Below are 24,797 nucleotides of genomic sequence, written 5' to 3'. Positions count from 1 at the left end.
AATTAATAATTAAGTGGATTTAACACTTCGCTAACATAAAGAATAAATCTAACATTTGAATTACCCATATCATGTGTATTATTTTGCTTTACAGTGACAGTAAACAGTCTAGAAAGTTTAAGAAATTAAGAATGAATCAAACAACCAGGTTCAAGTGTTATGCATTAAATGAAGATAGAGATCATGTATGTTTCAAACCAGCTGTTTCTGAAGTTCATTCTGTTAATAAGCTCAACAATCAATCCCACTACTGCAGAAATAACATAACTTTACTGCAAATGCTCTCTATGATGATATGAATTCAGTCTGAAATCTGTAAAGTTCTCTATGTAGTCAGTTACATAGCAGATATTATCAGGCAAAGACACTTGGAATTCTCAAGGATGAGGCACCCCAGCCTGACACCCACCTGCATCACTTTCTGCTGAATTTCCTCTAACTGTGTGCGCTTACTGCGCTGTCTGCAGACTTCCTGGTAGCGTGTGTACTGCTCCCGGAGTGAATCTAACAACTTCATAACCTGTGGCTGTGCGAGCAGCTCATCATCCATAGGAGACCACGAGACTCCTCCATCAGAGCCGTTAAATCGACGCTGCTGTAATTCAGATAACAACTCATGCCCTTTACAAACGAAAGATACTTGTAATTAATGCCCACAAAAAATACAATCCCTTCATGTCACTTGTACATTCTAGTCCCTGCTTTAAAACGTATTCCTTTGCCTTCTCATAAAGAATGAAATGTAAGTTAAAACTTTATATATCACATTGAGTAGGAAAACTGCTTATGTGCATACAGATGAGAACATAATCATTTTATATATACTAGAAAAATATTGAAACAAATGGCCAACTGTGTCACTATTTATACCCTCTACGCCATAGTCAATGTAGAATATAGTGGTAATCTATATTTATTGGATTCTTGGTGGAATAATTACTCAAGATATTGTGTCCATAAATCATCTTTCTCTGTGGGATAAAATTATACTCTGGAATTTCTGTTAGTAACTGAGGAAATGTGTGAAAGGGTTTCAGCACCCTGCTCTCAAGCACAGCACTTAAGATAAAAGTTGCTGTGAAGCAAACACATTATCAAAGTAATTGGAGAAAAGTTTTATGACCAAAATAATACTAAAACAATCTCTACAGAATGTCTACAACATAATGACTGATGAGTGAATATGCCATAGTAGTGGAAGAATTATGTGTAGTAAGCTCACTCAGAAATCTTCTCACACATGAGAAACTGACAAAGGAGAACACATAACAAGCTATAAGCACATTCACAATTTTAAAAATAAAGAGATTGCTTGCCCAGGATAAAACTATTCTAATTATTACACGGGTATCAAAAATACATAGGCATTATAAATTTTCTTCTCCTTTTTTTTTAGAAGTATCCTAAATTTAAATAGCTTTTAAAGTACAGAAAGCATTTTTATTATACCTTTCAAATATGACCAATTCGGAAAAAAAAATAGGTTGTTCTAAATCTCCATTATATACTTCCAATGCCTTCTTTTAGTATATATAGCATATAAAACAAAACTTAGTACACATATATAAATATTTAAAATGTCTTTAAATTTGTGGCTTAAAATACGATGCTTTCAAAATTGTTAAGTAATTCATGGAATTAAGTATTCATATAAAATAGTACTTTTACTGACTACTGTAATTTCTAAACATAATCTATGGATTGTTAATATTCATTTACTCCCTAAGGAACTAAAATGTGTATCATATTGAAAACTGAAATACAGCAGAATAAATATATCAAACCCATTCAGATTTTAAAAAGTTATTCCTAGCATTTTATAATTAGAAAAACACTTGTTTTAAAAAATCTGTGCAAATACTTAAAACATCTATGGATGTTTGTATGGGCTCCATATATATCTTTAGTATCAGAATACCCCATTTTTTCCCCTACCCTGACAACTGTGATCTTAGCATTTCTACCAGAGAACACTTAGGGCAGTTATTTCAGAGAACAATCTTGCACCTCACAGCCTGGGTGTAGGTTCTGACTATAGATTTAATTGGCTATATACATGCATAAGTAACTGCCCACAAAGGAATGAACTGAAGCCCCATGGCTGCTAGGAAAGTATGCCACTCCTGGGCCAAATCTGCAGTCCTTCTTTACATTCTTGATTCTGAGAATGAGTTCTCCAGGACTCCCTCAAGCTTTCATTTAACTCACTCTGGATCAGGCAGGCCTTGAACTTGTTATCTTCCCGACCCTGCCTCCTAGGAACTGTGCCACCTGGCCCAGAGTAACCGTTTCACCCCTCTTGAAATGATGTAGTAACAAGACCTACCTCATGGACTGTGCTGAAGGATAAACAACACATAGAGTACTTACATCTGTGCCTGGAACCCAGTAAGACTAGAAGTATGAGCTAGTAGTTTTTGAGAAGATTAGAAACAAAGCTACAGTATTTCATTAAAAGAATTCCAATTCATTCTGCTAGAATTGAGGGGTCTCTACTGCAGACATGGGGCTAGCACACATACAGCATGAAGCATGGGGCATCAATGCACACAGCCACTTGCCAAGGGCTTAGTGTTTCACACAGATGATTACAAACTGCTGTAAATGGTGCCTCTGTACTTGGACCTGCTTTGAGCTGTGGTGATACATTTTCTTATTGACTCTGAACCACTTATTTACTTAGGTTATTTTTTTAATCTCTAAGCCTTGAGTTCTTGAAGTATAAAAGAGACAAAATACTAATTTTCTCCAACACTGTTGAGAGAACACAGCACATAGCAAGTATTCAATAATCCTCATAACAACCAAATGAGGTAGAATTAAATACACTTTGCAAAATCCGTTTTATAAAACAGGAAATAAATCCAGTATTTCTAGGAGATAATTTGTCATTACTAATTTTTAAATATTATACCAATACCACCAGATTAATCCTAAAGCAGTTTGAAAACTTCCCTTTAAATACCACATACATGCTGAATAAATGTTAAAGAGACTAAGACTCTTTACTAGATTATTATTATTATCAACAATAAATGTTGTTTTGTTTTTCACTTTACCTGTCTGAAGAACTGTCTCAGGATCAACAGACGGAAGGAAGTTTAAATCCACAGACCTGGAAGGCATCAAAAGAATCACTTTTAAATGCTATAATATTCCCATGAATCCACTTCAGAAATTGTTTTTCACATAATACATGTATTCCAGAAGGATCAATGCTAACTTCTACCAGATCATTAAAGAACCAACACAATGTTCCTCAAATTGCTCTTAACTTAGGAAGTGATTACTATCAAACTCATCTTATGAAGCCAAAACCAAAGAGGAACACAGCAAAAAGAGAACAATTTCCCTGAATGAAAATAAATGCATAAAATCTTTGATATAATATTTGCAAACCAAATTCAACAACACATTAAGAAGATTATATACTTAACTGCCAAGTTAGGCTGGCTTCATAGCAAATATAAGAATGGTTCAACATACATAATTAAGTAAGTGTAATATATAGAACACGCAGACATCAGGATAGAAACCGCTACAGACACAAGGAGACAAGAGTTTCCACTCTCTCCATTCCTAATTGAAACAGTGTCTGAAGTCCTAGCTAGAACAGTGACAGAAAAGAAATAAAAGGATACAAAAAGGGAATGAAAAAGTCAAACAGTCCCTTAATGAAGATGACAGGATCCACAATCATATAACTAAAACACCCTACAGAGACAACCAGAAGTCTCAGACCTGCTAAAACACCTTCAGCAAAGGAGTAGGAGGCAAAAATCAACCTGCAAAAACGACCAGCATACATACATATATGCATGCATGTGTGGTGTACTATCAGTTACACTTCATATCTTCCCTTCAAGTAGTCCTATTTCTTGGGCAGCTGGATTTCTGCCTTCACTTTCTGAAACATGTGAGAAAGAGAAAAATTCAAGAAAGATAGAGGAGCCAGCAAATCACAGTCAAAGACCATTCTGCTATCCGCTGAACTTAAACCCTGTAATTTATTAACTGGTCCATGCCCTCACCTCTCGGGTAGCCAAGATGCTCCCTGAGGGCTAACACAATGAAGATTGATCAAAATTTGCAAGAGATGGATGGGATTCTATTACCTGAGTATTGAAAAAAACAAACAAAAGCATTTGAGTGTGCAAAGAGACTGGCAGACACAAGATTTTATTAATACTTTATGTAGACACACAAGTCAGCATTCCCAAAGTCTTTCTCTATAACATTGAAAGTGCTTTAGTAGAGAATGGGAATGGGGCCCTGAGCTATTGTCCTAAAAGCATGAGGAGGTCTAAAGAAGGAGTGAAACAGGCTTCTTTATGCTGTTCTTCCTCAGAGCCCTTAAGCCAGGCTCACAGCCATCAGCAGGGATAGAATGCAGCATTAAACTCTGTCATCAACTCATTTTCTATGGGTACTTTCTCCATGTGCATATCTTTCCTGAGAAATAAGTGTGTGTGACAGATATATATGAAACACATGCTTAGCCGTATGTATGTATGTATGTATGTATGTATGTATGTATGTATGTATGCATTTACATTTTTATATGGTGTTGTGGAACTCTGTTCCCCAGGCAGGAGATGCCAATTGCTGTCCTTTACCATGAAGAGACTGTCAAAAGACTGCCCCATTAACATTCTCCTGTGAGAGGAGGAAGGTGTGTCAGACAGCCAAAAAGGCATCTCTCCACCTGCAGGATATACAAGGGGCTGACACTTGCTAGACAGAGAATCTCTTCTTTGTGATACAGCTGCCTATAAGTTGCCTACTGTCTTGTAGGAACCATGTCACCCATGCTCCCCTAAATAACCTAAATAAAATTATTGGTTCCAAGATAGACACGTGTGAAACTATGACTCTAATGGGTCATTGGTGCTCTCTCTGGGATGAAAAGACATTGTCTGTGCCTCCATTAGAGAAGCCACACCATACAAGACTATGTACAAGACATTAACACTTGTGACTATTTATGGTATCCTTAATTAGACTGAAATTCTAACTATTTGTTTTTTACATTCTGAACTCATTTTAATCAACATTTGGTAAAATTAACCTCCTCTTAAATCCATGTGACCATATTTACATTCATAGGTTCCAATGTAGGTTCAAGGTCAGACGTAAAGGAGCTAGATGAAAATGCCTGTTGATTTCTGCAAACTCCCTAAGAAGAAAGTGCAGTTCTAGTGACCACTGACAATCAAAAGCTCAGGGGTGACTTGCATCTTAATGTGCTTTAGCTTTAGGTAGAAAGACACCTGGTCTACCAACCAACAAGTGAAAACTGGTTAGGCTGTAATGGGTAATGAACACTCTGGTAAAGCAGTAAGGTAGTAAAGCTATAGCTTGATGATACAACTCAACTACATGTCAAGTATGACAAACTGACAAACTCCTTACGTTAAACTTATAACTATCATGTTTCAAGACAAGAATGCTATATTGGTACTGATGAATTTAAGTTGTAAGAATTTTATTTCAAGCTGCAGGTGTTTGCAGGAAAAGACAAAACCAAGAAGAGCAGAAAATGGCTTCCTTTTCAAAGTACATTCTTATATATGAGACACAATACTTCCCAGTGCAAGGAAAAAAGAATGCAGCCAGGCTCATCAGAAAGTAGCTTTTAGAAGCCAGCCTAAGTCAAATGAATGTTATATGTGCAAAGCAAATGCTCATAAGCTGTGTGTGGCAGTTCTGAGGAGAGCTGTATTTATTATGGTCCTCTTAACTTGAGCCAGCAGCACAGGCAACCTTCACCAGACGACCCCCACTTACCTTTCTTTCTCCTGCTCACTCCCCTTATCACTTCCATTGTTTATCAGAGCAAGTTCATCTAGCAATGATGTGGACTCCTTTGTAAACTTCTCAAAGACCTGCAACAGGAGATTGTATAGACATGACATGATTAATCTCAAAAATCAATACATAATAAGGACTTCTGTTAACAGCAACAGCATTAGTCAGTGGGATTTCTTTTCCTTCCCAGAAAGTCACACGGTGCAGTTCAATCACCAGAGAGCACAACAGTGCACAGAGCCTGGAACAAAACCACATCTCAAGTAATAAAGAGTTTTAATGGCAACAGCATTTTCAAATACATTAAATTATTCAAACTTTATTTATTTTTAAATTTTGTTATAATTTACAAACAACATATATAATGAATAATATAATTTATTTAAACTTATTTCCATTCTTATCCTTCTTTGAAAAACATCAGTAACAAATTTTATAACTACACAAATGTTACTGAAACCAGTTGTAGCCATCGATTCAAGTTACAGACCATTTCGTCACCTTACTCTAGCAACAGTCAATACTGGTCATATGTAATAGTCAAGAGTTTTACAGACAAGTATGTATTATAAAGATACATTACTTATAATTTTCACATGATTCCATAAGTATTTTTGAGAAGGGGTATGGGCACATCTGAATGCTAGCAATAAAGTAGAGTTGTCTGGCAGACATGCCACTGTTAAGATACAGGGCAGGAATGGTTATTCATTCAGGGATAACCAAAGTTCCCTGAAGTTAGCACACAATCTCAAGAAGCTAGTGTAGAGCCCATTCTTTCCACAATTCAGTAAAACAATGCTGTGTGACACAGAGCAGCATGTCTCTCTCAGAAATCTGGACAAGCAGAAGCTTTCTGAAATGACGAGCTTAGTCTGTCATGCTGCACTGTGGGCTGATAGCTCCCATAAGGAGTGTCTTCTGAAGTGGTTGTGTCATTGAGATCACCTCTCATGACATTGAGCTACTCTCACTCTCAGGTAAGGGCAATCTTACCAATCCTGATCCAACGGCAGCAGCTAGCACAGAGTGCTACTGTACCCTGCTGGGTGGATCTAAATGTTTCCATGTCCATATTGATTTTGTCTTGCTAACAATTGCACAGGATAGTATTAATGCTATACTACTATTACTGTCTTGCCGATATGAAAACTAAGACATGGGGAAATTAAATACATCAGTGAAGGTCACACACCCAATTTCTAGCATCAGGACTCAACCAAGTGACCCTGACTACAGAGTGTGGTCTCCAAACAATACACTACTCTCTCTCTCTCTCTCTCTCTCTCTCTCTCTCTCTCTCTCTCTCTCTCTCACACACACACACACACACACACACACACACACACACACACACACACACACAATGTGCTTTTATATTTTTACAAAAACAACCTACATCTTAGTTGACTAAAATTAGAAAATTATTCAAGCATATTCATATGTAAAGACATTTGATTATCTTGTTTTAAACTAATATACCAACCAGCCTCTTATTTAGCCAGTCCATGTGGTCATAGGTAAGGCTCCCACCAAAGTCTTCTGTCAACTGGCATGGCTCTATGTAACGAGTCAACTTATTGGCAGACACTAAAATAACCTACAAAGGAAAAGATAAAAACACTAAGTAAACTATTAAAGTCTCTGAAGGTAAATAAGGAGATAGAATTAAGGTGAAACATGCAAACACTGCTTTAAAATAATAGCAAATTATCATCTATTTAATGCAACAATATTTCAAATCAATCCAATCAATTATGGGTTATCTTCTTTAAAAATCTATCAAAAAATTCTGATACCAACACTTTAAAAACTACTAGCAGCTCAGATAATCTATTTCAATACTTTATCAATATTAAAAATCCATTGGTAATGAAAACCTTTTCCTTAAAATCATATGAAAAAAAAATTTTTTATCCATTTAAAATTAGCTGGCTGTACTAAAATAATAATGAAGCATTTTCTCAGTAAATCCTGTAGAAATATATACTCCTAGCATCCCTGACTATAACATCCAAACACCATTTCTCAGTGAAAGGAACCAGAAAGTCAGGACACTGATGAAGTATGCATAAGAACACCATCTCACCCAGGTCACTAAACACTGACAGAGACCACTATAGCAGCACAAAGGGGCCTGAAAAGATCTTCAGTGACTAAAGATGTCAGTAAAAACACACTGGACTGAAACTTTGACTGGTTTAAATCTGAGAGCTTAAAGGATAGTCTCCAGGCTAAGCCAAGGAGGAAGTCACCATGCTGGCAACCAGCAGCAGAGGGAGGTAAACAAAGGCAGCACCTTTCACAAGAGGGACCGATGGCAGGCACATACCAAGAGAGGGAGTCTCTCACTCTGCAAACACCCCAGCAAGGACAGGGAAAAAATACAGTAGAACTAAGAGACTGAGACACTGAATGGCACAACTATTAACAAAAAGATGACGGTCAATGACTGAGTCTCATTATAAAGGAACACATCGATAGGAGAGCAGCCCAGGGGAGAAAATCAAATTTGAATGTGACTGTGGAAATCCAAGTGTTGATTTCTGGAAATAAAGGCTGAAGATGGTAACAGTGTGTTCAGTATACTGCAGGATGCTCACTGTGATGCATTCACGATGGGAAATGCTGCATCTGTCCAAGATGCAAAAGATGAAAGCTGGTCTGTCCTGAATGACAACAAAGTGTAAAAAGAAAAAGGAAATGAAGGCTAAAAAGCTTCCCATATGGAAAAGCCCATAACTCTGTGACCAGCAACAGGAGAATTGCATATTCGTTCCCAGGAAGCAGATGCCATTCAAAAACCTTCTGTGGGTGCAACAGTCCTCAAAGAAAACCTTGGCAGATGAAAACAAAGCAACAATTGAACTGAATAAATAAAATGAATTTCCCAAACCTAAAACACTGCTAACAACACTTCCAAAAGAGTAAAAATTAATTTATCCTGATCTGTACTTGGACTATGAGTGACCACAGCCTGAAGCACAGATTCAGGCTGCCCCAAATAATGTGTGCCTATGTATTAGCAGTTACTTGGACTTTATAGATACAGAAGGAAAGAAAGTGATTGATTGAAGGCCTTTGTCAAAAAGTTATCTGATGACGTTCTTAGCTTTCAGGTTGGTAGAAGCTAGTGGTCTGCTGTTAATATGTTCTGAAGGTGTTTACCTGTAGTTGAAATGACAGTAGATCAGACACAGAGGTGAACTATTCAGGGGGCTAAAGATAGCCCAAAGTAATTAGACTCCAGAATGACAGCATTCCAACTCTCCACAAAGTTCTAATAAACTTCTATAAAATCTGAAAAGATGAAATATTGCCAGGGGTGTTCTTGGCAAAGGATCATAAAGGAAGCTTTTGGTCTGGGTCATACCACAGCAAACTTCAAGAAAGGTAATAAGAACAGAGAAGAACACAGATTTGAATAAATATACTTTTATTATCAGGAACATTTACAGATTAAAAAGGGGTGGAGGCAGCGTTCTCATTTTTAGCTTCTCTATCTGAGGATAGGATTAACGCCAATTCTAGTCTTGTCATTAACATACAGATGTTGTCCTCTGACCAGCAACATCTGTCATTGGTGAGATGCTGCCAACGGGCAGCAGGAACTTGAACACACAGTTAGTGAAAAGGGAGCTGAACAAAAGTGGGATGGATTTCAGACAGGATGGATACACAGAGAAATACTGAGGTTAGCAATGAAAGGAACATTCGGTGGACAATAAAGGGCACTGCAAAGTGAATAGGAGATAGATCACTTCTATAGAAGGAAAAGAATCACACAGTAATATTTTCTGCAGGTCCCTATGAACTATGAGTCTGAAGTGCTCCCTCTCCCTGGTGCCAACTGCAGCATTCAGGCTTTCTTGGCCTCAGCTTCTTCGGATGTGGTTTCCTGCCCAAACTGTTAGGAGAATATTCTGTACTAGCCATCTTCTGACTAGCCCACATCTTTCCACTAAGTCCACATAACAGTCAAATCTATCAATGGCAAGGTTGCAAGAATAAGTGGGGAGAAATAAATGGTTTCTACTTAGTATATAGAAAGCTAGAAAGAGCACCACTCCAACCAAAGGAACTACAGAGAAATCTGAAGCCTGTCATACACTGGGGAAAATAATAAAACAAGCCAAGAGCCAAATCAACTGTGGCTACTGCAACTCAACACTTTCCCTACCTGCTAAAACCCAAATATACTTTGGTTAATATGTAGACACAAATGCTATTTACTTTGATTTTTACTATCTTAAAATCAGACAAGAAACAACATAGTCAAGACTCAAATCAAACAATACAATAATGATGTGTCAGGTAGCTGGGACTATGCAAATAGCTATGATGCAGAGACCAAAAAGTTCATGGGCACAGACGGATAAGAGTTCACCATAGACAAAAAAGAGGCTCCTTGATTAGGGCCTAAAGGAGCTGGATTTTTGGATACTACCCCAAGTACCAAAATCTATGTATTCAAGTTTTCTAAGCAGTGTTACTACATTTGCCTATAGCCCACACAATATTTTTAGATTACCTATAATATCTAATAAAATACAAATGGTGGGTAAACAGTTGTCAAAGTGTATGATTTAGGCACAAAGGCTATATTCAGTACAGAAAGAATTATGTGTATATTTGTGTTTGTCTGGGTTGTTGTTGTTGTTGTTGTGTATTTGTTTGTCGGGCTGTTTGTCCAATGCACATGCCAATATAAGCAGAAGCCAGAGGACAACCTTGGATGCCATTCCTCAAAATCTCAGGTGCCATTTTCCTCTTTTTTTGTTTAAACACAGGGTCTCTCATTGGCATCAACGTCACAAAGTAGGCCAGGCTAGCTGACTAGCCAGCCCCAGGAATGGGATTACAATTATATGCCATGTGTCTGGCTTTTTCACTTGGGCTATTTATACTTGCTCAGAAAACATGTTGACAATGGAGCCATCTCCTGACCCCAGAACTTTTTCAAATATTTTCATATGCGATTTGAATCCATGAATGTGAATACCTGGACGGAAAGCTGGGTGTGCAAGAATCAAATAGAGATGCTACACAGAATAGCCATGGCAACAGATGAGGAAACTTTCCAGGGGTCTTGTTAACAAACTCAGCACAACCAAAAACAGAGCCTGAAAATGGATCAAAATTGAAAAAACTCCAAGAAAGAATACACCCAAACTGGGCTGGGAACATAACTCCACAACAGAGCGCTTGTGCACCATTCACAAGACCCAAGTTCAATCCCCAGAACTAAAAAAAAAAAAAAAAAAAAAAAAAGGAATATGAAGGGATGATACAGGGTTTAAAATAAAACAGAAGACCACATAAGAAAAGTGAGAAAATTCAAATCATCCAACTTGGATATAGTTAAAAATCTTGGAAATACAGAAAGCAGGGGTACAGAGATATTTAAAATAAAAATGTCTGAGAATTTTCAAAAATTAATGGATAACACAGTCCAGAGATAAAAGAACTACAGAGACTATCAAATAGAGTAAATATCAAATGAAAGATCTACACATGGGAAAGTGCTGAAAACCAAAGTCAAAATGAAATCTTGAAGTTGGCCAAAGAGAAAGAGTGACCTAAACATAAAGAATCAAGGACTAACATAGCTGACTCCACGTAAGAAAAACCCTGGAAATAAACATGGTGTATCACAGACAATATACTCTTAGAGTAGCCTAGTGCGTGCTACATTTCCTCTTCATAATCACTGAAAACTTTACATACAAAGGCTCTAGCTATCTAGGACTTAATATAGAGTATAGAAATGGAAATAAAGCTTTTACAGTTTATGAAAAAGACACAGTCATCCAACAAGTGTGTGAGTGCTGAGTATATACTAGTTATGGTACAGAAGGCACAAAGTAAGCACTTCCAAGCAACAACAGAGCAAACACAATAGTATCAGCAAATCTATTTTCAAAAATACAATACAACTCCTTTTATAAAGATTATATTTACCTCAAAGCCAAGTCTATCCTTTTCTTTCCAAAAACAAAAATGTGTTACTTTCTTATCCCAGAATTCATCTGGCTTCACTACACATACAAGGGATACTTCAGCCGGAACAACATTCTGCAAAACACAGAAAAATAAGTACAAATTACACATGCAAATGACTTACTAAATGTGCAAATTACTAGACACTTGTGATTATGCTACAATACTTGGAAAAGAAATCAAATAATAAAGCAGAAGAAACTCCCCAAACTTCAAAACCTAAATGGCAATAAAGAAAGACAAGCTATTTAGAAAAGTTCTCCAGCAGTTCCAAACAGACCATACATGTCAATTACATTTGTTATACACAGTATCCCTGCTGAAAGTATGGTTTAGATTAAACTATGAGACTTACATTTTAGCTAAGAAACTATTAAAACTTGTTTTTCTATGATATGTGGCAAATGTTTTCTAATACCACCATCAAGAAGAATTTCTTCAAGAAATGAGAAACCCATTTTCTCACAAATTCAGTTTCTTATCTGCCATCACATAAAAAGTCAGGATTCTTTGTGATTATTAATTGGAAGAAGAGAACAAAACTACCTTTTCACAAAACACTTTTTCTCATTTTCTAAAATGACCAAGAGTGGTAGTTAACATTAACTTGGTAAGTACTTCTCATTAATCAGAAAGATGCACAGAAGTCTAACTTGGAAATACATCTGCAATCTAATCATTTTATCACCAGTTCTGCCAACGTGCCAAACTAACTTCCTGAAATACCCTGCAAAGGCTGCACTGTGTAACACTGTCTGGGGTCAGAATGCCTTGCCAGAGCTACTGATATGTTCCAAGCTGAATTCCTGCTCAATCAGACTGACTGTGCACCTCCTCCTCAAATCATTCCTCTACCATCGTGCTGAGCTCAAAGCTCCCAGAAGCAAGTCTGAGCCACTCCCACGTTTGTCCCTTCCTCTGCACAGGATCTTCTTCATTCTGTGTTCTGTACTGAGAGCACCCTCCTTAAAGAGGCTTTTCCTGCCATCTGGAGTGTGTGTGTGTGTGTGTGTGTGTGTGTGTGTGTGTGTATCTCTGTGTAAGAGTGTGTATGTGCACATGCAGTGTATGCATCTCTGTGTGTTTCTGTGTGTCTTGTGTGTGTATCTGCAAAAGTGTCTGTGTGTGAGTACATCTGTGTATGTGTAGGTGTGAGTGTATCTGTGTGTGTGTGTGTGTGTGTGTGTGTGTGTGTGTGTGTGTGTGTGTATCTGTGTGTAGGTGTGAATGTATGAGTAGATCTGTGTGTGTCTCTCTGTGTGTAAGAGTATCTGTCTGTATGTTATCTGTGTGTGTGAGTGTATCAGTGTGTGAGTGTATCTGTGTGGGTGTCTTTGTGTGTGTGTGTAAGTATATCTCTCTGTATGTATCTGTGTATGTGTATCTGTGTGTGTGTGTGTGTGTGTGTGTGTGTGTGTGTGTGTGTGTGTGATTGTGTGTCTACATCTGTCACAACTCTCATCACCAGTTAATGCTGTTCATTAATTTTCTTAACTGCTCACTGCCTGTCTCTTCAGTGGCACATGAGCATCCCAATGGCAGGAATCTTATCTATGAATGTCACTCTACATTCTCAGTGTCTGGCATATAGAAGCCATCTCACTCAGGTAACTGTAGCTTAGAGTTTGAGGCAATGAACCAGAACAGAAGCCAGGGGTGTCTGACTCAGTCTCACCACAGTTTCACATGCTCTAGACCAGGTCAACATATTACTTCTAAAAGGTCCAGATGAAAAATATATTAGACTTTGAGGGCCAGAGAATCTCTGTTCCAAATATGCAATTCTATGGTGTAGTACAAGCCATAGATGGCTTATACAAATGATGCAAATGATGTGCACAGATAGCTTCTAATATTTATTTAAACCCAAGAGCCCAACCACTACTCTAAACTATTGAGGACCACACCAAGTTATAATTTTTAGGAAAGAGATGGAAAGTGATCTTTCCACAGCAGCATGTCAATGGGCATAGCAGAAATCAGGTGCTCACTCTTCTAATGACTAGGATGTAGCTAAAGTAAGCAAGACAAACTCAACTGTGTCAAACCCTCATTTGTAACGATAAATCTTTTCGCCAATCCGCCTGAGCCCTGCCGCCACATTAATGTCCCAAGTAACACACAGAGACTTATATAAGGTACAATGCTGCTGGCCAATGACTAGGATTTCTTATTTGCTAGCTCTGTCTTAAGCATCAACCATAATTATTAATCTATATATTTTATAAAGACTTATCTGATCGAAGATGCTGGCAGCATGTGTCCTCTCTTGTCGGGGGCTCACATGGCGGCTCCCAGCGAAGAGAGGAGGAGGAAGAGAGTGATTTCCTGCTTGTCCCTGCTTATATTCAGAGTCAGCCTGCTATGTCACTTTCTGCCTAGATCACAAGACTTCTCTTTATTACATTTCCCAGAATCCTCCTCAACTCCTAGTCCCACCTAACTTGCTTCCCTATTGGCCAACAGTGCTTTATTTATCAACCAATAAGACAAACATATACATAGAAGTACCTCCCCCATCACTCATCAGAGAGACTGGGAAGTTTAGGGTGCAGTTTATTCAGTTACTGATCTATGGAAAACCAGCATTTCAAAGTCACTGGACAGGAAAGCTGTCAGTACAAGAGAAACAGGACCCCTCTTTCAGAACATCAGTGACAGACAGAGCTGCTCTTGGGGAACTGGGGGAGCTCCAAATAGTTGGCCCCAGCCTTGAGATCAAAGCAGTAAGTCACTTCCTGGGTAAATAGTTAACTAGGAGAAAATGTCCAAAGGAATTCTGAAAATGTGAGAAATGAGTCAGTCCAAATGTCTAAAACATTACCTATCAGGAAAGAAGACATCACAGCAGGGATTAAGTCCACCGACTGTTCTACAGAACTGCCACACATCAGAGTGCAGCTCATAGCAGGTCGTGAGGGTTCACCTGTGATGGTGAGTGTCACCAGGAAAGGATGAGCACACGGCCATCATCAATGTACTGCCCACATGAGTGGAATTTAGCAACTTCAGGGAAGTCAACCAGTCTCTGGGGTTCGGAGGGAAGGTGCTACCACACATTTGGCTGAGAGGTTGCTATAAGGCACCAATCTTAGAAACTGGTCATCTGAGGACACCTCTTTAACTCAAAACAGAGCCTAATGAGGAAGCATTTAGGTCACACCCTTAAGAAGGAAGAATTGGGGGTTGGAGTGTTGGTTCAGTAGTGAAGAGCACTGGCTGCTCTTCCATAGGACCTCGGTTCAATTCCCAGCACCCACATGGCAGCTCACAACTGTCTGCAGCTCTAGTCCCAGGGAATCTGACACCTACTTCTGGCTTCCTTGGTCACAGGCATAGATGTGATACACAGACATGCATGCAGGTACAAAACCCATACAGATTTTTAAAAAACATTTAAAAAGAATGGAGCAATGGGTAGATAATTTGGGCTCACTTCAGAAACGTAGGAAAAGCCAAGGCCCAGCACTTGGACTGGGCCAACTTCCAATTTTGTGAGGCTGAACTTAAATCATGTATACAGCACTTGAGCCACACAAAGCTCTAACACTAAAGCTAAAACCTAAAATTATCTCTCTTTGCTGTCACCCCTCAAATCCTTTCAATCCATCCATCCTAAGTAAAAGATGAGAGATTACACAGGACTCTCCTAATTGAGGATTTAAACCAAAACCAGTCACTGCTCATGTTCACTGACCCGCCCCCATAAGCCACTGATGCTCACTGATCCAAACGCATGCTACCTGTTCCTGCTTAATTAATTATATTTTCCCCAAATTAATCTACCAACTCCTTTCATTGAATTTGCTTCATTTGGGGGTGCCACTAACTGACAGTCCCTGCCCAGAGTGGCTTTTCATTTTCTTCCATTTATTTAGGTAACTTATTTTATGTAGCTCAAATATTGCCTTTTCTGGAAACTTCTAGGGAAGACTACCAGGTGCCTAAGAACAATCCATCCCTTTGGATGCTTCCATGTCACATGACAATATTTTCAGTAGCCTTACAGCAGATAACAGTTTCCTGAGTCTCTGCTACATGCCAGAGACTGACAGAACAATGTGAGGGACACAAAGAAATACAGACAAGATGCCCCACCCCCCATTCTGCAGACTTAGTAACCGTTTATTAAATGTGAATTTACAAGGTGTTAATGTCCTAAAGACATAGCTATAAATTTCTGGACTATAAATGCTTAGTATGATCATCACAAATCCTTAATTTTCAATGTTGTTTCTTTGTGGGTTTTTTGTTTGTTTTGTTATTTTAAAGAAGCTATGAGCATATAAGGCTCACCTGCAAAACTTTTCAAACTTGACTGGTCTAGCCGTGCTTACTGTATAACCAACCAATAAGGAGGAGTCCGTGGGAGGGAGTGTAACCCAGAAAGTATAGCACACAGAATACCCAGTAAGTCCTGTGCTCTCAGTCTTCACACATGACAACCACAGGTGCTCTTGCACAGTCTACTTCAACATGCCATACTATTTTCAGCCTTTAAGGCCTGTACAGCAAGGTGGGGCTCAACTCTACTACATAGATTTAAACATATAAAAGCTGAATTTAAGCAATATAATCAGAGTACATGAAATCTCTTTTCAGAACTAAGTCACTGCTGAGAAGCCTGTGCATGGTCTGATAAACAGTGTGTACTTGCTTTTTTCATCATGGTACCCTGCTGTAAGATGAAAGGCATCTCCTGGTTGTCAGACAAAAGGAAAAAGAATCACCTGCAGCATTAAGACTACTGTCTTCACCACATTCCACTGGGACTTCCTGCCATCCACGATCACAGTAAATCCTCTGGCCTTACATTTCTCACTGAAACAAAACACAATTATGAGCATTAAACAGGGTCCACACTCTCCCCATAACCCTGATGGAAGAATGCAAAAGCTCTAAGAGCAGGTGGGATACAAATCACCTTGCCTGGCCTGACATGATAGCAACTGATGAAATTCTCCAGAGTACTCTTTCCATTTCCTCACATTATTTTTCTCATTTTTGGAAGAATTAATCACAAACTAATTTGGAAGGAAAATACTCTAAAAACATGGTAAGTTAAGGTCTTAAAAAGTGATGAAATTGAATTACCAGTCCAACAGTACCAATGGCTTCACAATTTCTCCATCTATATAATGGGATCAAAGAGAGCCAGGTAACTACCACCTGCCACACACCTAATGCACTTCTTAACAGAATTTAGGATTTATTAGGAAACCGCTTAAAACAGGTGGAAAATAATAAGCTATTACTAAACTACTGGAGACTGGCTTCTTTGTGTACAGGAAATCTAACACAATGAGGTCATACTTGCTTTACAAACTGACTGACTGTTTTGACTTTCTTAGTCATCTGGCCAGCAAAATGCTATCTTCAGTATTGCAAAATGTGTTGTACTGTACTTAATTATTCAAATATTTACTAAATATAATGGCTGTTACACGGAAAAGTTCCACCCTAAAGAGAAAACTACATAGCTATTCCTACTGTTATTATTATATACCTATAAACTAATGCAAGGACCTCAACTGCCCTCTCTCAATACAGTGGAAGAAACTTCAGCCTTGCTTACCAGAGCAAGAATGTGGGAGTGAAGGCATTCCGGCCCAGAGTGCTTTCAATTATACCCATTATCAGAAAGGTAAATAGGTAGACTTCCCTGGGATTCCAATCTGGCAGTCTACGAGATTTCAAAGGCACTTACCTGTCCCCTCCCCCCCCTGCACCTCCAGCACCCACATTGGCCACAAAGGTTAATTTAAATGTACATTAACTCTAGCACATATCTAACTAGACAAGCAAAGTTCTTTTGAGGAACAGTGAGAACTCAAAGAAGGAAGAGACAGAGCTAGCCAATAAGAAGCCCTAGCCACTGACCAACAGTTTTATAATTCATATAAGTCTCTATGTGCTTATTTGGGGTTGAGACGGCTGTAGGAGCAGGCTGTCGGGAAAGAATCTCTGCCTAGAGAGGTTTGTCTTAAAGTTTTAAGTATTCAATATTGGTATCTACATTGGGGGAAAAAGGATCTTCTGCACATTTCTGTGGGACAGAAGAGGGATGCAATACATGCTTGTGCCTAGGCTTACAATAGCATATAAACACTTGCAGGGGATGGGGTACAAACAAGACACCCAGTACAAGTAAAGAAGAAATTCCTAGAGGTCCCAACAAGACATACATTAATATATATATAATATTATATATATAATATGTATATTAGAGAGAGAGACAGAGAGAGAGAGAGAGAGAGAGAGAGAGAGAGAGAGAGAGAGACAGAGACAGAGACAGAGACAGAGACAGAGACAGAGCTACAAACCCAGAAAGGTTGGCCAAGACAGGGAAGCTGGATGCTAAGTGACCTCTGGAGAAAGGCAAGAACTTAGGGACTCCTAATGCTTAGAAGTTTGTAGTCATATATTATTTATGATTTATTAAAGCTTGACTGAGGAAAAGCAAAGTCAGCCTCAAGCTATAGAGATCAGGCAGTGGTGATACACACCTTTAATCCCAGCAGTCAGAAGCTAGGAGGTGGTGGTACATACCTTTAATCCTAGGACTCAGGATTAAGAGATAGATGGATCTCTGTGACTCCAAGGCCACCAAGATCCACATGAGACTGAATCAGTCTAAAAGAGAATTACAGCTCACACCTTTAACCCCAGCACTAGAGGGGTATAAAAGACAGGAGCAAGTAGTCAGTAGGAGACATTCATTCTCCAGCCATGCTGAGGAAAGGTTAAGTCTGAGGCTTGGTGAGAGCTCATGGAGACAGGATCAGTCCATTCATCCTGAGGTAGAGGTAAGAAGCCAGTAGCCAGCTGCTTTGCTTTTCTGATATTCAGCTTGAAGTTTGAACCCCAATATCAGTCTCTGGGGCATTTACTTCTCGTGTTACAGAAGTTTGCAAGAAATGGACCCAAGACAACAGGTTCCAGTGTGGACCTGACACTCAAAGATACATATCATTCCTAACACTTGGTGCTTTCTTACTAGCATCTATAACACTGAGATGTAGGTCACACAATCATTTGTTAAATATGATTTTTAAAAAAATAACACATTTATATTCCAATGCATATTATAAATTAATCTGCAGGTTAATACTGTGAAAGTAATGAAGCTTGCAAATGCCATCTGTAATGATCTTAAAGGCTAAAACACTAAATCTTCTAGCATACTTAAAAAGATCCTTAATTTTAATTTTCTTACATTTTCACTAAGAGAGAAAATGAAAATATTCACAACCCAGAGATACTATTTCAAAACTGCCAACCAGTGGTATTTCACATGCTTTACAAAGGGCATGTCCACAGGTCTAGGGTACTATAAATAAGATTCCTATACCATGCAATAAAGACAAAAAAAACAAAAAACAAAACTGCAAGCCACCGACTCCTCAGAGCCTTTAGGGTAACAAGGTTTGGTAAAACAGCTCTGTAAAAGAAACATGGAAACAAAATGCTCTCACTTGTGACCCATGAAGGTCTTTTGAGGGATGTCTAGGGCCCATGCAGATGCTCGTAACTATTTCTTGACTTTATCTAAGGACTCTTCTTTTGCTCAAAGTTCTGCTGACACATATCAGTGCCGGCTTGAGCATGCTTTTATTATAATGCTGTGTGTGGAATCCATCTTCATCAGAGAACATGTCTGCAGAATACCAGAATCTTCATCTTCTAAGACTGTTAACTCCTAGACCAACACCTGGTAGACCTTTTAAAATGTGTGAGGACATGTCTGATAATGCCTGAGTCAGAATATAATGGCAGTATTTCTATGCTGAGATGAAGCCCAGATCATGGTCTCCATGGACCCCAGCCTCTTCTCCAACCAGCATCCAAGCACTGTGTTCCTATTCCAAAGTGCACCAGACACACTTACTTGGCTGCTGTACCCCCAGGAATGCTGAATCTACTCCTGCCACAGGGCCTTTGCCAGTGGCAGTGTTCTTTGGTCGGGTATTTTAGGGAAAGACACTCATTTCCATTGTCATGGTAAAGCGTTGCCTCACTGTTTTATATGCTCTCACTGGCTCTCTTCAGGTTTTATGTCTGCTTTCTCAGCATTCGAACGTCTCACATGTGAGTATGTGTTTTGACATTGGTGTGCCTGGTCCTTGGGAGTGCTGGCCACCAATCAGCTTTATTCCCTACTTGCTCAACTCCTATAAAACCAAGACACCCCCACAGACTCTCACACAGTCACCAAGCAACAGAGACTTGTAGCCTTAATGTCTGTGTGCCTTGCACTACCCCCTGAAGCTCCTTCCTTTGGGGGTTTCTTCTGCAGGACTAGTGTTTGCACAACTAGAAAAAAAATGATTTAGAAATCAAAACTTGGATTTTTTTAATTATCAAAATTTGAGAAATGTAGCAAGGTAATTTGTGAGTTTCTATCAGGAATGACATGAGCAATTTCTGGAGGGCATTCCATGAAAGACCTGGGGTGTGAAGCCAGAGGATAGGTTCTGGGGCTTCTAACCCTGATGTCCTCTGCCACAGTCAGTAAGTTCTTTTTGAACTAGAAAATAGCATTAGTTTAAGTACTGCCAAATGTACTGTTAAAAGAAAATTTCTAAGTCTTTTTTACAAGAAACCCAGGATTTCTTTTAAAATATGGTACTCAGTTATTTTCATGGCAATTATCAGTTGTGGCAGTTCCAAGTTTTATGAGAATTTACCAGAAATTATGAAGACATGACTATGATCCTAACAGAGGTAGCGAGAAGAGCCGCAGCTGTGGAACACTGGTAAGCTGGAGCCCACCTGCTGGGATCCAACTCTCTCTAATTCTGGTTGGCCACAGGGTTCTGGCCAAGCTGCCTATGCTAACCCTTTCTATGCTTTTTGATCCCTCATAAGATGGGGGAGAGGGACCAGAGCTCCTCTCAGAGCTGCAGGAGAATTAAATGGCTGAACACTATCTGGGGTATTCTTTCTATATCTACCACCCAATCCTCTCCCACAGGTCAAATATAGAGTCTACTTTGATTAAAGTTTTAAAACAGGGGTCAAAGCAACCACAAATCTGCTCCAAACAATTACTGTGCTTGAAACTTTTACATTTACTCAGTTTTTTTGACAAATGTAAGCCCACATAGGTGTACCCACAGCTCTGAAGAAATAAAGCCACCAGGAAGACAAAGACAGAAACAGGTGCTGACCACTGAGTAAGGATGTCATATTACACAGCACAAAGCTTTGAAAAATGCTAATTATAACCCACTCCCCTCCAGAGTTTACATCTTAGAATGTGGAAAGATGGAAACAAAGTTCTTTAGTGTCTATATTCACAGACACAAATCTATTTATTATTAGTGAAAGAGCATAAGCTTTAGAAAACTTAAAAAGAACTAAATAATACTTGTAAAAACTGAAGAATTACCTTAAAGCACGTCACTAAATTTGTAATATGTATGCATAAGAGAGACAAGAGAGAGACTAAGCAGGTTAAATTTTCAGCTGTTTTGCTTTCCACCACCTGACCACTTACGTGCACACCCCTGAGTGACCACTAGTCAGAAGCCATGAGTTGACTGGCTGTGCCGTCACTCAACTTTAGCTACTCTTGCAGGGTGGCCTCCCAGTGTGCTCAGTGTGACTGCACAGGTCTATGGTTTGTCACAGCAGCCTTGTCACAGGTGAATATATCTTTTGGAACTCAGCCTCAAAGACATATACCAGTGTTGGAGGCTCACTCATGGAAAAGTAATATGCAGGACTTGAAATCCTGCCTTGCCTATTTTTAATACATTTTATTTACTTGTTTATTTATGTGTGACAGCACATGTGAAAGTCAGAAAACATCCCGCAGGACTTGGTTTCTCCTTTCCCCACATGGGCCCTGAGTATCAAACTCAGGTAGTGAGGCTTGCTAGCGGGCACCTTTATGCACTAAGCCATGGCACCAGCCTTTTACCTATGAACCTCCAAACATTTCATTTGAACCTCTAAACTAGACTTCACAGAAATTGCAGCTATGCTGATTTCTACTAATCTGAAGAAACAAACAGAAATAACAAGAGAAGAGAAAAGCCCCTTTTGGATCACTTCGACAAATAGCAGGGCTAGAATCTGCATGAAAGCTGCAGGTCTACAGGGGTCCTAGAGAGAAGCTAAAGCTTAGTAGTGTGAGAGGCCAAGAGAGGCCACTGGTAAAGGCGCAGCCTCTACTGCAGTGGAGATCCAAGAACCATGGGAGAACCACCAAAGGGCAGTGGCAGGTGAGGTGTGGAGCCAGCATTGGCATGAACCTACCAGACAAGCCGTGCATGCTATGGGTGGCAGAGCAGGAGATGTGGGGCACTTGTCTTTGAAGACCAGAAGAGGAAGTCAGATCCCCTGGAGTTAGAGGGGTTTATAAGACACCTACTGTGGGTGCTGGGAGCTGAAATCAGGGAAGAGCAGCAAGACGGCAACTCCCAAGCTGTCTCTCCAGCACCTGCTTTCGATTCTCAAGTGACAAGTAGACTAAGCAAACAGGAATATTTAAGATGTTTCTTTATTCAATAACTATGAAAATTAAAAACTCAGGGACCTATAACTTAAATTATGTATATGTTTTTGTATTTTTAAAATAATATTTAAAGACTAACAGCCTTCATTCATTTTAGAGACAATAACCAAATTAGTGAAATAGTGAACTAAAACAAATATGAGTTCATGTAGATAAGTCCTCGTGTTCTCTCTCTCTCTCTCTCTCTCTCTCTCTCTCTCTCTCTCTCTCTCTCTCTCTCCCCCAAGTGTGTGTGGGGCAGTAAACATTTATGCAGATGTGTATATTGTGTGCACATGGAGGCCAGAGGGGGACATCAGGTGTCCTGCTCTATCACTCACTAACTGAGCCTGGACTTGGCTGGCAGCCACAAGCCCTAGAAATTTCCTGTCTCTGCCATTCACAGTAATGAGGTTATAGTTGGACTCACAGGGGCTATGCCCAAGTTCTTATGATTACGCTGAGCACTGGAACTCAGATCTTGCAGCACTCTTAGCCACTGAGCCCTCTCCCCAGCCCCTAATTTATCGTCTTTCTGAAGACCCATGGTAAGCAGATGCTTAACCTAACTGTTCTTGAAAGGTTGAAAATACACATTTAGAAATCTGTGTGCTATGAAGTGTATGGAACAGTAAAGCATTTTATCTGTGTACTGCCATCAGCTTCTGCTTCTAGTCTTTAACAGCAATTTCACTGCTGAGAAAATACATGATACTTCAGCAGCAAGAATCAATAGAAACAATATTGAAATGGAAGAAAAAGACACCTTTAGAGTCACCTTGGAATGCTGAGTAGATAGTCCAAAGTGACACTCAGTTCATCCATGTTTGTCTGTTCAAGGCATAACGGAATTGTCAAGATGAGTCCACTGCGTCTGTCCTTCCCTCCTACAGAAAAGATACATTTAAGATTTACCAGATATTAAGACATTATATGAATATCATTTTAACCCAATGTTACTAAAACAATTACAAGTTTAGGACACAGTTTGCAAAATATCTAATGGCTATCTGTAGTTTATAAATGCTTATAATAGTAAAGGCAAAAAAACCATAAAAATTCAGAAGAAAATGCATCTATGAAATCTTCATCCAAGCCAAAATCATTTTAATTTTCCTCCATTTAGGTTGCTGCCTAATTGAATCAACTCATCAAACACTTCCTGTGTGCCTAGTACAATCAGTGCTTGCAACAAATTTGCATCTGGAAAGAAAAGCTTTAAGTCATAATAACAGTATGAATTACAGTCACTAATTTGCTACACTGTGTCTTCATATAAAATCCATTAAAATGCTATAAAAAGGGATTGAGACGATAAAGGAAAGGATTTTTTTAAAAAAAAAAAAAAGCTGTGGTATGTATAAGAAAAGTAAAGACTTAAGGGAAAACTTGTAGAAGTTTTAAAACCAAGTTAAAAGAACATCCCATGATGACAGATGGCCTGAGTTCACTCACAGAAGAGACATGGATCTGTGTGTAATATGGGAAGCAATGGAAGACTCATCTCCTACATGATAGATTGACTAACAGCAAATAGCATACTCAGTTACTGCAGTGTACAGCATGACAGATGCAGACTGTTCAGATGGCAGTAAAGACACAACCCTGTCCAGCTGAGATCGTGGAGCAGGACCTGGGGTTACAGCAGAAAGCCAGCAGGTAGAGCACACTGAAATTGTAAGCAGTTTAAGTCCTAGTCCTGTTTACCCCAAGTATAAAATGAAACTTTTGAAGGTAGCCTGATGGCATGCGCCTGCAATCTAAGCACTCAAGAGGCAAAGGCAGGAAGACAGATGGCAAGTTCAATGCCAGTCTGAAGTACAAAGTGAGATCCTCACACAGGTAAGGACCGTGGACACAGTGTAGTAAAAGCACTGAGTTCAATTCCCAGCACTGCAAAGGAAACAAGCAAACTTTTAGAACTTCTATTACCATCTTTCAAAATTCTGCTTGATTCACACTGTCAGAACCAAGGGACATTTACAATAGTTTTAGAAGCTTATAAAAAACAGTAACTCCTGAAGAAAATAATTCTGTATAATCTCTAGCAATTCATCACTGAAAGCCTGAGGTGAAAAAGATTTCCATTAGTGACAGAAATGCGATTCATGGCATGCCGGCCATAAAGGGCTATTTTCTATGCAACTGCTGATATTGAACTACTTTGTCTAACATCAATAAACTGCAATTTCATAGGGTTCCACCTAATACACAGTGACTCAATATCAGTTGTGTCAATTAGAATATAGGCTTTATTTTTTTAATGGATTACACAGGTGACTTCCAAATGATAGTAACCCTTGGGTAATTCTGTTGGTTTGAAAATATTTTTCTTTATTAATTAAAAAAGTTTGACAATAACTGGCTTTAACTACTAATGATCAAGAGATAAAATTTTAAAAGTGGGCAAGTGAACTTTCTGTTTTGCTTTGTTCAGACAGATCTCTCTCTGTAGCCCTGACTGTCCTGGAATTCTCTATGTGGACCT

At 39.0% G+C, this 24,797-nt stretch overlaps 1 protein-coding gene across 2 annotated transcripts in view; it reads right to left on the bottom strand.

The window, feature by feature from the left end:
- The window catches only part of Sestd1 (SEC14 and spectrin domain containing 1), a 101,841-nt gene that overhangs the window by 32,730 nt on the left and 44,314 nt on the right, over positions 1–24,797 (bottom strand). For both annotated transcript variants that reach the window (XM_027420094.2, XM_027420095.2), the window contains 7 exons: positions 23,088–23,196; positions 16,539–16,629; positions 11,770–11,883; positions 7,295–7,408; positions 5,788–5,885; positions 3,060–3,115; positions 410–621 (listed from right to left, as the gene is read on the bottom strand). In XM_027420094.2, coding sequence (XP_027275895.1) covers positions 410–621; positions 3,060–3,115; positions 5,788–5,885; positions 7,295–7,408; positions 11,770–11,883; positions 16,539–16,629; positions 23,088–23,196 — 794 coding nt within the window. The remainder of the gene's footprint in view (positions 1–409; positions 622–3,059; positions 3,116–5,787; positions 5,886–7,294; positions 7,409–11,769; positions 11,884–16,538; positions 16,630–23,087; positions 23,197–24,797) is intronic.

Source organism: Cricetulus griseus, chromosome 6, assembly GCF_003668045.3.
Source record: "Cricetulus griseus strain 17A/GY chromosome 6, alternate assembly CriGri-PICRH-1.0, whole genome shotgun sequence".
NCBI lineage: Eukaryota > Metazoa > Chordata > Mammalia > Rodentia > Cricetidae > Cricetulus > Cricetulus griseus.
Note: the sequence above shows the minus strand (reverse complement) of the source record. Positions and strands in the feature narration are given on the sequence as shown.